The 15,203-nt window shown below is 36.2% G+C and overlaps 2 protein-coding genes across 2 annotated transcripts; one reads left to right on the top strand and one right to left on the bottom strand.

The window, feature by feature from the left end:
* Window positions 1-1,590: 1,590 nt before the first annotated feature.
* Window positions 1,591-6,104, bottom strand: LOC114251458 (uncharacterized). Its single transcript, XM_028185737.2, has 7 exons — window positions 6,066-6,104; window positions 5,299-5,369; window positions 4,541-4,724; window positions 4,258-4,463; window positions 3,408-3,533; window positions 2,744-2,770; window positions 1,591-1,938 (listed from the first exon to the last, which is right to left on the bottom strand). Exons 1-7 carry the CDS (start codon window positions 6,100-6,102, stop codon window positions 1,687-1,689), a joined length of 903 nt encoding a protein of 300 aa, XP_028041538.2. The 5' UTR covers window positions 6,103-6,104; the 3' UTR covers window positions 1,591-1,686.
* A 2,348-nt stretch (window positions 6,105-8,452) lies between these two features.
* On the top strand, window positions 8,453-15,021 carry LOC149503284 (uncharacterized). The gene is made up of 2 exons (XM_089738736.1): window positions 8,453-8,588; window positions 8,823-15,021. Exons 1-2 carry the CDS (start codon window positions 8,453-8,455, stop codon window positions 10,037-10,039), a joined length of 1,353 nt encoding a protein of 450 aa, XP_089594862.1. The 3' UTR covers window positions 10,040-15,021.
* The last annotated feature ends 182 nt before the right edge of the window (window positions 15,022-15,203 follow it).

Raw genomic sequence — 15,203 nt, 5'->3', positions numbered from 1 at the left:
CTCGGTAGACTCTACCCCATGATCTGTAAGCGGAGTAAAATGTCCCTTCGGAACAAGGTGACACTTTACAAAACTTGCATAAGGCCCGTCATGACTTACGCGAGTGTGGTGTTCGCTCGCGCGGCCCGCACACACATAGACACCCTCCAATCCCTACAATCCCGCTTTTGCAGGTTAGCTGTCGGGGCTCCGTGGTTCGTGAGGAACGTTGACCTACACGACGACCTGGGCCTCGAATCAATTCGGAAATACATGAAGTCAGCGTCGGAACGATACTTCGATAAGGCTATGCGTCATGATAATCGCCTTATCGTTGCCGCCGCTGACTACTCCCCGAATCCTGATCATGCAGGAGCCAGTCACCGTCGACGCCCTAGACACGTCCTTACGGATCCATCAGATCCAATAACCTTTGCATTAGATGCCTTCAGCTCTAATACTAGGGGCAGGCTTAGGGACCCCGGTAACCGTACTCGTCGAACTCGACAAAGAGATCGACGTGCAACCTAACCCATGCATCAGCCCGCTGAGTTTCTCGCCGGATCTTCTCAGCGGGTCGCGATTCCGATCCGGTAGTAGATTCATTCGCGAAACAATTGCTCTTGAGTTGTTAGGTCTCCTTCGGAGGCACTCGGGCAGTTGTTAGCAAATCCCACCCCTCTTGGCTGAGCCTTTGCTCGCCCACCTGTCCTGGTGAAACTGGAAAGGCCTTCGGGCCACCAGTAAACTTTCAATCATAAAAAAAAAAAAAAAAAATTCCTAAGACCAGCATTAATACGTATACTTCCTGGTGGTACTGACTTGTTCTACGGCATATTGTGATTCCGCACAGGTAGATACTACCACCCTGCCTCTTTTTCCCGTGAGGCGGTAATGCGTTTTGGTTTGAACGATGGGGCAATATATATTATACAATTAAGATAGAAGTCATGTCTCAAAGTGGAATGCACATAATAATTTCTGTGTATAATCATATGGTCGAATTTTCGGGGAACAGTATTTATAATTAGGTATTATAATAATCTTCTCCTAAATTGCATATCGCACAGCTAGCGAGTTTCAAAGGGGAATTTAAGTTTTGCACACGTACGTACTTAGCGCACGTTCAAACCTGACAGTTTTCTACCAGATTTATTAGTTTTTTAACTTCTATTTTGATAAACATATGGCTTGAGGTCGATACTCCACATTTCTGGTGAGCCACTTTATCAAATACTAGCGACCCGCCCTCGCTTCGCTTCGGAAACATTAAAACACACATGAAACCAAAAAAAAATAATAAAAAAAAAATTAAAAAAAATTTGCCTATGTTCATCAGGGACAATGTCGGCTTCTAATGGAAAAAGAATTTTTCAAATCGGTCCAGTAGTTTCGGAGCCTATTCGAAACAAACAAACAAACAAATCTTTCCTCTTTATAATATTAGTATAGAAAGACCTCTAGACTAAGTGTGACCAAACTCCCATCATGCAAGCGGTTGCATGCATCACGCAACCGCTTGGCATGAGAAAACCTGGTCGCCCTGTACATACTTGGTGACGCACCGTGGAGAGCGAGATGAGGTCTGCCGGCATGACCTGGAGTGATATCAAGGAGCAAGCGCGAGACAGGGTCAAGTGGATACAACTTATGAAAGCCCTATGTAACCTAGGACTACAACAACAACAACAACAACGGCACAAGCGATCAGAATTTATTAGTTCTATTTGTGACCGATGCTGTTGCAATAGACGGAGTGACCCTCGTATTAGTGGTGTATTCGAAGGCCATAGAAACGTCGTGGTTGATCACGTCTCTTGAGTCATCCACGGCACAAGTCAGGAACTTGTTATACAAACTGAGGTCAATAAAACCAACTCCACAGGGGCGGTCTATTAGACGTGACGTCATCATTCCTTGCGCGAAGCCTGAGCACTCAATCAATGAACCCAAGTCATCCTGAAAGAGGAAACGTATTATTATGATTGTTATGTTGCAATTGTTTTCCAGAGTGTACGCACCTATTCACACAGCGTATGTACATTAACACTTATACTACAGTTTTGTAATAGAAATTTAGATTTCCATCACTCCATTATAATCAAAAGCAAGACTCTCATATTTCTAATAGTTAACTGAACTACCAATAATTTCATCTTTTTCATTTAACCTGTTGGTACCGGTCAAGATATTAGAACGAAGATTATAAAATTATTCTATTGTCATTATGGAAGGTAGAAGAAGCACCATCTCGTCTCAGTGTATTAAAAAGTGTCTAAAAAGTATGTATATAAACTACCATACTTCATTCATAATTCTTCAATCCAGCACCCTTTACTCTATTTGAAACTGCTATATTCGTATCATTTCCACTTCCTAGTGCTATTTCGGTGAGTCTTCCAACAATAACTAGCTGATTACGGCTGGATTTCAGTTTGTCCCTTATACAAGATGGTGCTTCTTACTTTTACACTCATAACTGTCATGGGTTCTTGATAGCTTTACAAGACAGTCGGACGTATATAAGTCAGTGAAAATGACGTTCAAGGATTCCGTTACATACAAACTTACCGAACTAATAAAAGCGTGTTAAAACTATATATAAAATCGACACGTATAAAATTTTCCTTTCAATACCTAAAACGTATTATAGATACATTTCCTTACATCACAAATATTAGGTACTAATGATTGTGTAACTAACTACGTGCTAATAAAATAAGCAAACAAAATAGAACGCTAAAAAATAAAGTGTAATACTCACAGGACACAAGGCACCATATTTCGTTGACTGCAAAAAAATAAGTTTTTTTTTTATAGCTTAGATGGGTGGACGAGCTCACAGCCCACCTGGTGTTAAGTGGTTACTGGAGCCCATAGACATCTACAACGTAAATGTGCCACCCACCTTGAGATATAAGTTTTATGGGTCTCAGTATAGTTACAACGGCTGCCCCATCTTTCAAACCGAAACGCATTATTGCTTCACGGCAGAAATAGGCAGGGTGGTGGTACGTACCCGCGCGGACTCACAAGAGGTCCTACCTCAAATGAGAGGTAATTACGCAAATTATAATTTTGCGGGTTTGATTTTTATTACACGATGTTTCCTTCGCCGTGGAAGTCAATCGTGAACATTTGTTGAGTACGTATTTCATTAGAAAAACTGGTGCATCGCTCAACACGAATGCACCGGACGTCTTATCGCTTAGGCCACGACGACTTTTAAAAGTCTCCCAGATTAAACGTTAATTTATTTGTAAAGTAGTATCTAGTATTAGTAGTATAGTTATACCAATAAATACACTTCAACATTCAATACGCATAATACACGATATAACGAATTCATTTTCAAAATAATACTTCAACGATATCGTTTTTAGCTGAAGTTTTTAAATTCGAAAAATGTAATAAAATAAATTCTGTACCTTACACGCTGGCTGTCGAAGACACAAATACTTTTCTTTGTAGTTCCATATTTGATAACATTTTTCGGGCGGCAATATTTCAACATCCATACGTCGAAGTTTTAGGAGCAACGGTAACATATAACCCTATTATGAAATAATTTAAGGTTTTAGCAAATTAAATTACATAGTGACAAGTAAAATTTATATTTATCTATTGTTTCTTTTTTCTGTGGATCCGATGTGGCACTGCGCACCGCTCGGGACTCTCATTTAACCTCGTGCCGACAGACGTATCCCAGCATTCGAGAAATATCGCAGAGAAGAGTTTATTCCAAAGCTGGATGGAACGTGGCAAAAATGATGCCTTAAAACGTACTGTTAATGAACACAGCGATACCAGGTGGCAAGGATGATAACGAGTGGTACCCATTGCATCAGTAAAAATATTATGTGATCATCTCAAACAAATTCTTAGGGCCATACTCCATTGTTTATACGGTACAACCTCTAGAGGGAGAAGTCTAAAGACTCTTTAGACTTCTCTCTCGCTATATTTTCCGAAAGCTTCAATTCATTTAGAATACCTAACCAATATTTTAACAAAAGAAAAAATATACGATGACAACCTGTCAGAAAAGAGTCGGAAAAATTTTGAATAGTGCTAACGACAATTTCAACAAATTATGTGTATTACAATTATTACAAACAAGTTTGGAACATCTTCCGGAATCAGTTACGTAGGACAATGGTACGATTATATCCAGTCTCAAAACATGGTTCATGATTAAAAGAATATTCTATTGAATTTTCTCTTCTGGTTTATCCATTGTAGCTTTCTATTTGCAGTTTCTAAATTAGGAATACGTACATTTCTTCTACTACCCCATCCGTAATAGCGACAGGTAGTATCTCCTATTCGACTCTGATCTCTCGGGGCTGATGTTCCATATCGAACCCTGTTGACGACATAATCGGAACCAGTCTCACGTTTTTGAAAGGAAAAGTGTTCATTCAATACCAAAATTGCCAAATTATCTGTGGAACATTGCACCCAGCGAGAAGTGTGATTGTATCCTAAAACAAAACTTCAATAAAATTAGTAAATTTTACTAAAACTCAAATTGACTGGTCGTAATATCGAAAGAAAATACCTCTATGTAAGCACACGTGCTCTGCTTCTCTGCTTATTCCAGTGTTTTCAATAAAATTATGAGTACCAGCATGAACGTCGAATTTGTATCTTTCACCAAAGACACAGCTCGCTGGAGTGAGAACGACGTTTGTTTCAATAAGAGACCCTATGCAGAACATCATTGCATGGGACAGATAATGGACCTGAGGAATTTCAAACGCTTAAATTCTAATGGACCCAATTCTTGACATCTGAGCATCAAGATTATACATTTTTATTTTCCAATAACTATTACGCGGCATTGTAGTTTTTTTTAGGTAGATATGAGTGAACGATGGCACGGCCCAATCTTGCGTTAAGTGGTTAGCGAAGCGCAGTAACAAACAATTTCCCGTATTTGTAATTGTATACAATGCTTTACAGTTTCGCATCAGAAATAGATAGCATGGACCCATACGGGCTTACGACGCCCTCCCAGAACACTACTAAAGGATTCTTTTTACTAATTTGAGACTTAAAATTGTCACTATAAATTGCTCAATATGAAAAGCACCGTTGTATTACGCAAAGAAGTCAAACTTTTCTGTTTGAACTAGGTCCGAACAGGAAGGAAAGTCATAGTTTTAATTATAATACAATTAACAACTCTCATGGATATCGCCAAGATATGGCGCTGCCAACAATTGAGGCTTCAGCGTCATACCTCAACATTGGCGCTGCGGTACCGTTGTAGCGTATCAGGGCTCCAAAATAATTCAAACAAAATAAAATAATTACGACAAACTGTCCTTCCGATGGGTCCGTAGGTGTTCCTAGGAAACCAGCTGCATTGTTGAAGTCTATATCTACTGTAAAAAGTAATTCGAGTTTGTTATAGTTTATCATTCAATTGTATGTGGTACATTTATGTAAGTTAATTACATAATATATGGATACAAAAACCCATCATATGTACTGGAATGAAATGCACGTGAAATCTGGTGTCTGGCTGGTGTCGGTAAATACATATTTATAGAAAAAAAAACGTATATGTATATGTATGTTCACATAAAACTCCAGAACCGTTAGTTCAATTGTTATGAGACTTTGCACATATGTTTGTATAGAGAAGGCGACATGACCATTCAAACGATGATAATTACATTAAAAAAGTTTCCACAGGAGCTGTCACTGAGAAAATAAAGAAATGGAAATAGTATAGTGGCGAATAGGTGGTAGCTGGTGGCAGTGATTTTTATCTTTTGAACCATAGATCGAATTGATTTGAAATCTATATATTATGTATACAAAAGTTAACGAATGTGTGATTGTGTGTTCACCTAAAATTATCTTGCGTTGTTAGCTTTCTGGATCGTTTTGTGGCCTTCATGTTCTAATATAAAATTGAATTTTTTTGCGAGCGAAATCGCGCGCGCTTTTATTATATTAATACACATACTAATATTTTTCTAAATAACTTCAGACTTATTATGTATTTTATGAGAAATTAACCTGTGTATATGTTTAAGGTATTGTGTCATCAATTCGTAGGTTAATAAACTTACACAGTGTTGCAATGCCACCAATTTGTCCCGCACCCATGATTTTATCTGCAATTATAAAATTCTAGATTATTCTTTTCTCGACATAATTTACCAGCCTACTTTTTAACTAAATGAACAATTGTTAAAAAAAGTTATGCTTCTGTTTTGTTACGGTTCTGAAAATCTTAATTATGAAAAAAACTGTATCAAAACAAACATGATAAAGAAAATTGTTATGGAATTTTTCATTGCTTGAAGTAATTCAATAATACTATCATACTTTTCACTGTAACGGTAGGTAATATGTCTGTTTATTGAAGACTAGCGTACCGCTCCGGCTTCGCTCGGGTCTTTAACAAAAATTTTAACGATATTTGACGTTGTTTTATTTTTTTAAATAAAAGAACACTTATTGCGGCATAACTATAGGTAATAGTTAGACATTATGCTGTCGCGACACTTTTTGCAAATACTAATGTGTTCTACAAAGCTGTAGTACATTATTTTAATCTATCATCAATAGTTTTCGCAGGGAACGCGATGGAAAGAATATTTAAGGTAATTTTTTTACACCTTGGGTTACATTATTGGAGCTTTAGTAAGGATCCTTAATTTTTTCAAAAAAGATTATAATATATAGCCTATGGCAATCGGGAATAGTGTAGCTTCCAAGCAGTGAAATAATTTTTCAAATCGGTTCAGTAGTTTCGGAGCCTATTCAATAAATAAAAAAAAACAAACAAACAAATCTTTCCTCTTTATAATATTAGTATAAGTATAAGTATAGAAGTATAGATGAAATATAATATACATTAAGCATTTATTGATAAATTGGGATTGTAGATTGAAATGTTTTCTCATTCCTCCAATAAAGCTACTTTCAGCTGTTGCATGTTCCCAGGGGCTGGTTCTAATTGTCTTACTCGCTGGTTTAGTTCGTCCCATAAAATTAAATGTTATATGGGATTAATGTCTGGACTTCGCAAAGGCGAATGCAGAACCTGTATATTCACTTCTCCCAAATAATTTCTACTTAGCCGAACATCCCGTGCATTATCGTCCACTAATTTCAATTCTTGAACGATAAATCCTCAGTATAGCACTACATGTTCTTCAAAAATGTCAGTAATCTACGAATGAGCAGTCAGAGTTCTTCTATCTACGATAATAATCTCCGTATCGGCTTCAAAGCTTATACCTACCCAAAACAAAAGTGGACCACCTCCAGGGATTACCCTTTCAAAACGACACATTATGCATAATATGGTTCTTCTGGTTTATGATATACTTTTTTGCAACCATCAGCATCATATAGATATTTATGGAACTGATCATAAAGTACTTGTCCCCTCATGCTAAAATCCATTCACGGTTTTCACAAGCAAAACTTAACCTTATTATATTAGCTGTGGTGAGTTTAGGATCTGTTGCGGTTTTATTTGGTTTTATACCACGCTCTTTAACGCACCTTCTTATCACTTAAACCGGAATAACTGACAGCTCTAGGCAGGTGCTGAAAATCTACTCTAGAACGATGATGATTTCTGAGGCTTGCTGACCGTATAAATCGATCATCCCGTTCAGCTGTCTTTCTCCTTCAGCCTGATCCAGGTCTTTTGGTGAAGACACCAGATTTATCTCCATAAACCTTTTGTAGACAAATAGAATCGACTAACTTTACATTGACGAGCGACATTTTGATAGCTCGTTACAGTTTGTAACGTAATTTGTTGTAATGTAAATTAATGAATTCACAAAAACAGGATTAACTTATTTTTATTTTTCATATGTTTATAAAAACGCTCTTTTACACGTACAGCTTTTAAAACTAGTTGTCGTCGTTCTTGTTTGGATATTACCATAAGTAGCATTGTAGAATCTAATTTGTACATAACTGTGAGAGAAAGAACCAAACTAGCTGGATGTGGCACCTCATTTAATTCCACTTTTTTTTTATATCCTATAGCCTATTTTTACTTTTATTTTATTCCTTTTTTTTCACTATTTTTACAAGAGATGGCTTTGGCTACTAAAAACAAAAGCTTGGCTGAATCGGAGTAGCTCCTTTTGTCTTTCCAACTGGGCACATCAAACATAGATTATAAATAGGTCTATGACACTGAAGTAGGAAACCGTCTATGATTATAAACCACTGAAGTATACTATATAGGCATAGATTATACACTTAATATATTAGAGATATATAGGTCTATGTTGAAGCGCGGGAAACTTTGAAGTAGGCGGTGATGTTTTTGGCGTCTTTTGTTTAAAATTCATTTTATTGTGTAAATAATAGGATTATTCTAGTGGTAGTATTATTAATTTAGTTTATTTATTAATATTTTGTGTTATTTGTATATATTTGGAGCCAGTAGGTAAGTTTTATGATTTTTTTTTCTTAGTCCCTGATGAATGTCATTGAAGATCCTGGGGGGACAACCCCACAGGTGTCTCATGTTGTCACGATTAATAATGATTGCTCGGAAATGGAAACTGAAAGCTCTTTATTAGACACAGATGCTTCAGAAACCAAAAGTAATACAAGTACTAAACGAAAAAGAGCCTTATCTCGTAAAATTTGTAGGCATTGTAATAAAAAGAGGAGACGTCATAAATTGCCTTCCGATGTTGTTTGCGAAAGTGACTGCCACTGTGAAAATGTTATGAAGAAAGAGTCGTCAACAGTTTTTAAGACACCTCAATTAGCACCCATCCCAGCGTCATAGCCCAAGCAGATTGATGTTACTAATACCAGTCTAACTGAACCTCGCACACCAGTCGGTAGGAAATTATATGAAGCATGTGATTCAGCTCCTTACACCATTCACATGCAAAAGGTACAATCATGTCCAAATGACAATGTTTCTATCAATCCAATTTCTTTTGGCCGTTTCTTAAAAAATAAATCCATTAAAAACATAGTTAATGGAAGCCTGAAAAAAATAGGTAGAAATAGATTAGTTTTAGCTTTCACTAACTATGCAGATGCAAACTCTTTCTTAGAGAATCAAGCAATAAAACAAATTAATTGTAAAGCCTTTATTCCTACCTCATCTGTAACACGTATGGGTGTAGTCAGAGGAGTACCAACAGAATGGTCCGAAGACGAAATCATAAAAAATATCACTGTGCCTTTTGGATGTGGAAATATATTAAAAGTACGCCGAATTAATAGGAAAAATGTGGTAGAAGGGAAGACAAATTATGTTCCAGTAGAGACAGTGGTTCTCACTTTTGATGGCCAGGTTTTACCCAAGAGAATATTCCTTTGTTATAACTCCCTTCCAGTTGATTTATACATATTCCCAACAGTTCAATGCTTCAACTGCTGCCGCTACGGTCATATTAAAGTCCAATGCAGATCTACTCCACGTTGCTTTAAGTGTGGTAACAATCATTCGGGTGATAGTTGCAACATTGATGAGGATGATGTAGTATGCTGTCTATGCTCAGGCTCACATTATGCAACCAACAGAAAATGTCCCGAATTTAGTAGACAAAAATCTATAAAAGAATTGATGGCAAATAATTGCATTTCATATGCTGAAGCTTCCAAGCTACACCCACCTGTGACAAAATCCTATTCGGATGTTTTAACATCCATTGCAACCCCTTCATCTCCTTTAAAAAATACTTTTGATATATCTAAAGGTAATAGTAATAAAACAAGCACTTCTTATAAAAAAACAGTATTTATTCAGTCAAATAGTGTTCCTAAACAGTATAGTAAGGGCTATGACAAACAAGCTCATGCCGCACTAACCAAAGACTACGACATTCCTTTGCCCACAATTGGCTCACTCAATGAAAATAATATGCCTTTATCAAATATGTCAACTAGGGATCTTATCATTGTTTTAATTAAATCATTAACTCAATCCAAAAATATGGTTGAACGGTCCAACGCTGCTATGCTAAATGTAAGTAACCTTTTTAATAATAATATCAATAATGGATCCATCAACAATACTTCAGTGGAATTGCCGCAGTATTAACTCTAAAAAAAGTGATATTTATCACCTTATAAATTTGTATAAACCAGTTATCATTGCAATACAGGAAACTTGGCTAAAACCAGGTTATAACTTCAAAGTTTCCCAATATTTATGTGTAAGAGAGGATAGAACAGATGGCTATGCTGGTGTAGCTTTACTTGTTCATAATACAATACCTTTTGACCACATTCCTATTGCAAACCATAGCATTGATTTCTCTATAATAGCAGTAAGTATTAATAAAATATGTTTTGTTTCGGTGTATATTCCACATCCTACATCATCAATCTTTGACGAAATTGAAGTAATTATATCACAGCTCCCAAAACCAGTTTTAATATTAGGGGATTTTAATGCACAGCACCAAGCTTGGGGTAGCACCAATTCCAGTTACTATGGTGCAAGAATATTGGATATACTGGATTCTAACAACTTTTGCATCCTAAATACAGGAGTCGCAACACGGCGCACTCAGCCCCATGAAGGTATCAGTGCTCCAGATCTATCGTTAACCACCCCTGGCTTAGCTTCCTTACTGACTTGGAAAACACTTTCCTCTACATACGACAGTGATCACTACCCCATATTAATAACTTTGCCCAAAAAATTAGTTAGAACAAAATTTAGACGCCCACCAAGATTAAAATACAAAATAAGCAATGATACTGACAGTGACAGATGGACAACGTTTCGTGAGCATGTTGCAAAGAAAGTGTCCTCGCTCCCTCATATAAAAAAAAATAATCATTCCGTTTGTGCTGATGCTTTGGCCTTGGCTATGATAGAGGCTGCAAACCAAACATTTCTCATTAAAAAATCAATTAATAATATACCTTCTCCTCCGTGGTGGGATAGTGAATGCTCAGCGGCAGTGAAAGAGAGGAAAAAAGCTGAAATAAAATATAATGAATGCAGCACTACAGAAAAAGACAAACCCGAAATCCATACAAACTTGGGCCTGGCGTTACAGTGCTAGAATTTGGGCATAAGTTACAATACCTAAGAAGGTTTCATGAGCCCAATTTTCAGGTCTCCCAGCAATGGCCAAATTGGTAAAATCAGACAATGTTTACATTTTAGGTTATGTTTATTGTTCGAGATATTTTAATAAAAACGATATTTTTGAGGCTATTTCCTACTAAAGATGAGTAATTTTTTACGAAACCTGTTGCAGCAACAGGTTGCTTTAAAATAAAAATGGAACCTGTTACGAGAAATCGCGCGTTAGGTTGTTTACGAAAACGAACGAAAGCCAAAAATTAAAAACAACGTAATGCGAAACGCGCTGCGCACGAAATGATTTTTTTAAGGGATTTTATGACCTGGTAACTAAGACCTTTAGGTCAGTCTTATTTTAATTTTAATGAAAACTTTTTTATATGAAAAACTATATTTATATGATAGCTTTTTTATATAAAATATAAATCATTACGTGCTCCCATATTATCTCATCACATTTCATTTCATTTTAGTTCATGCCTTTTTTATTTTTATTTTTTATTGCTTAGATACCCATCGACGAGCTCACAGCCCACCTGATGTTAAGTGGTTACTGGAGCTCATAGACATCTACGACGTAAATGCGCCACCCACCTTGAGATATAAGTTCTAAGGTCTCAGTATAGTTACAACGGCTGCCCCGCCCTTCAAACTGAAACGCATTACTGCTTTACGGCAAAATCCAAAATATCTTCAGTTGGCAACATTAAAGATAACATAACACGATTTGATACATTTGTGTTTTTCTATGGCATAGTCACATTAATATAAAAATGCAAAACTACCCTTTCATGCTATATTTAATGTTGTCAGTTGTAGATATTTTGAATTGCCGCCATTTTAAGTAGTTGTGTCACGATTCGATGGCCATACTCTATTTACATTGATTAAAATACCTATAAAAACAGTCATTTATCCTAAAGCAAAAGAGTATTAATTATTTTTTACACTTGATTTCCACTAAATCGATCCTATTTTATGGATGTTCTAATTCTAATCCGCACGTTTGTGGAGCTAGTTACGTATATTGAAATAAGTGTTGCAGATGTTTACAAAGATTGTTTAAAACAAAAAATTGAATTCAACTTATTTTCTACACTTGGCCATTGTCAATGAAGCTAAGATTTTAATAGGTTAATCAAGCAAAATAGACGAATTTTTTGGTACATATCCCATTCGTGTAACGCTTAGGCCCAAAATGGGGTTTCTCCTTTTGATAGTCTAATCATAATAATTAATAATACCCGTAAATTATTTAAAAAAAAGAAATGGGATAGCTGGCGAGCTTTTTGCTCATCTTTAGCCCCTGATGTTCCTCCATCGACTATTTGGCAAAATATCCGTAGATTTAGGTCAGCATTTAAGGAAACCTTGCCACAGTTTCTTGATGAGTCTGTGGCAGATAAATTCTTAGACAAGTTAGCCCCTCCTTTTACTCCACAAATGCCCATTTTATCACCTCACCTTTCTTTTTTTCCACCATTAAGTAATTTTGCTGATCTCGCTTCTCCTTTTAGTGTTATAGAATTAAAGGGTGTGTTATCTTATGTAAAAGATTCTGCACCAGGTATTGATGGTATTCCATATTCTTTCATTGCACATTTAGGCGACTCAAGTTTGAATTATCTGCTACATCTTATCAATTCCACCATAACTTCCGGAGAAATCCCGGCTTCATGGAAAATTCACGAAATTATCCCTATTTTAAAACCAAACAGAGCTCCATCAGATCCTAACTCCTATAGACCTATAGCCCTTGCCTCAGTTCTCTGTAAACTAGCGGAACATTTAGTGAAAAATAGATTAGAATGGTATCTCGAAAGTCAAGGTCTATTGTCACCAAGTCAGTATGGATTTAGGAAAGGAAAAAGTACCATGGATAGCTTAGGTATTTTTTCTACAGATGTAAGATTAGCTTACTCAAATAATGAATCTGTTCTTGCAGTCTTTCTAGATATCTCTGCCGCATATGATAACGTTGATCTTCACATCTTAAATACAAAACTATGTAAATTAAAAGTGCCTCCAATTTTCTGTAATTTTATTCATAAACTTTTCTCTGAAAGACAAATACAAATAAATATTGATGAGTCTAATGTTATAACAAGGCTTACATGGAAAGGTTTGCCCCAAGGTTCGGTGCTGAGTCCACTTCTTTATAATGTATATACCTTTGACCTAGAATCTCATATTTCTAGTAAAGCCAATATTCTGCAGTATGCAGATGATTTAGTCTTATATGTTTCTGGTCGCTTTGTAAATAAACTGAGTTATTCTCTAAATTGTGCTCTGGAATTTTTGAAACTATGGCTGGATAACAACTCCCTAAGTCTTTGTGTAAACAAAAGTTGCTCAGTATTGTTCTCAAGGATGCGTTTACCGCCACCATTTACACTTTTGTACAATGAACAAATAATACCCGTAAAAAATGAAGTAAAATTTTTGGGTATCATATTAGATTCTAAACTGTCAGGATTATCTCACTGTTATTATGTGTCCACTAGATGTGAACGATTATTAAACATATTACGATGCCTCTCAGGTGTTTGGTGGGGATCCCATCCCTTCACATTAAAACTCTTATATAATGCAATTATAAGAAGCATATTAGATTACGGGACATGTTTTTTAGAACCATGTAGCGTTGTAGGCTTAAGTAAGTTAGACGCCATTCAATCTAAAGCGTTGCGTATTGTGACCGGAGCTATGAAGTCCAGCCCTGTTAATGCTTTGCAAGTAGAATGTTTAGACCCCCCATTAAAATTACGCAGACAGTTTTTATGTGACAAATTTTTATTTCGAGCTCTCCAATTTTCTAACCATCCTCTCTATCACAAACTAAAAAAATTGTCAGAAAAAGTTAAATCCTCTTCCTATTGGTCCCATAAATCTCCACCGTGCTTAGTTATTAGTTTCCATAAATTTATTTCATTACAAGCTCCCACTCATCGCTCACAGTTTCTACCTATATTTTCCGTCAGCTACGAAGCTCTTGTCAATCTTCCTAAAATAAATTTTACTTTTGAAATCCTGAAGAACCACCAAAACGCTAACACTGAAATAAAATTTGTAACGGATAGAGATTGGGCAGACTGGCACTATATCTACTGCGATGCGTCTAAACACGCACTCTCTGGCACAGTTGGAGTAGCTGTTTATCATGAGCAGTACAATATTCACCAAAAAATAAAACTACCCCCCGAAACAACAGTGTTTTCTGGAGAATGTTTTGGTATTCTAAAATCTCTAGAATATATTCTACTTGCAAAACTTAACAAATCCATCATCTTCACAGACTCGAAAAGTGCTCTACAAGCTTTGCAGAAATTTCCTTTCAAATCTTGTTTAACCTGTGTTTATATAGTGGACTGTCGACAGCTACTTCTAAATTGTAAGCTCAAAGGTTATGATGTTCTTTTTGTGTGGATACCTGGCCATCACAAAATACTTGGGAATGAAATAGCTGATAAATTTGCGAGAGATGCGATAAATAGTGGTGATATGTCACCTTACAAAAATGTTGTGTCTGACCTTCTTTCCACTCCTAAAGACCATTTACTGAGGTCTTGGGAAAGTATTTGGAATAGCTCTAGCTGCCATAAAGGCCGTTATTATAAAAATATACAGCAACGAATTCCTCTAAAAATGTGGTTCTGTAAAATTAGTCTATGTAAGCTTGCAACTTCCTGTATTATAAGAATGCGATTGGGACATGTTTGTACAGCTTCTCACCTTGCTAAACTCGGTGTCATTAACAACAGTTTGTGTGCTTGTGGCGTTGGTGAGGAGGACTTGAATCACATTTTCTTTGGATGCCTCCTACGTGACTGTTCCTCATTCATAAATTCCCTGATAAACCTCCGGGTTCCTCTTCCCACATCAATCCCTACATTATTAAGTACTATAAATTCTGATTTGTATAACTTGATATCAAATTTTTTATTTAGTAATAATATTAAAATGTAAACAGTTTTAAAATATAATATTCTTTTTATTTATACCCAATCACTATATATTATGAACTCTTAGGCATTATTATATATTATTATCCTATTACGTACATATCCTTTCCAAATTTCGAACCTTCCAATTGATTCCTAAATAAAACTGGTTTCCCTACCTTTTCCACACTAGTAGTGGCAAATGCACAAACCGTGCGAGTCAA

Source organism: Bombyx mandarina, chromosome 03, assembly GCF_030267445.1.
Source record: "Bombyx mandarina strain Sakado chromosome 03, ASM3026744v2".
Lineage (NCBI taxonomy): Eukaryota > Metazoa > Arthropoda > Insecta > Lepidoptera > Bombycidae > Bombyx > Bombyx mandarina.
Note: the sequence above shows the minus strand (reverse complement) of the source record. Positions and strands in the feature narration are given on the sequence as shown.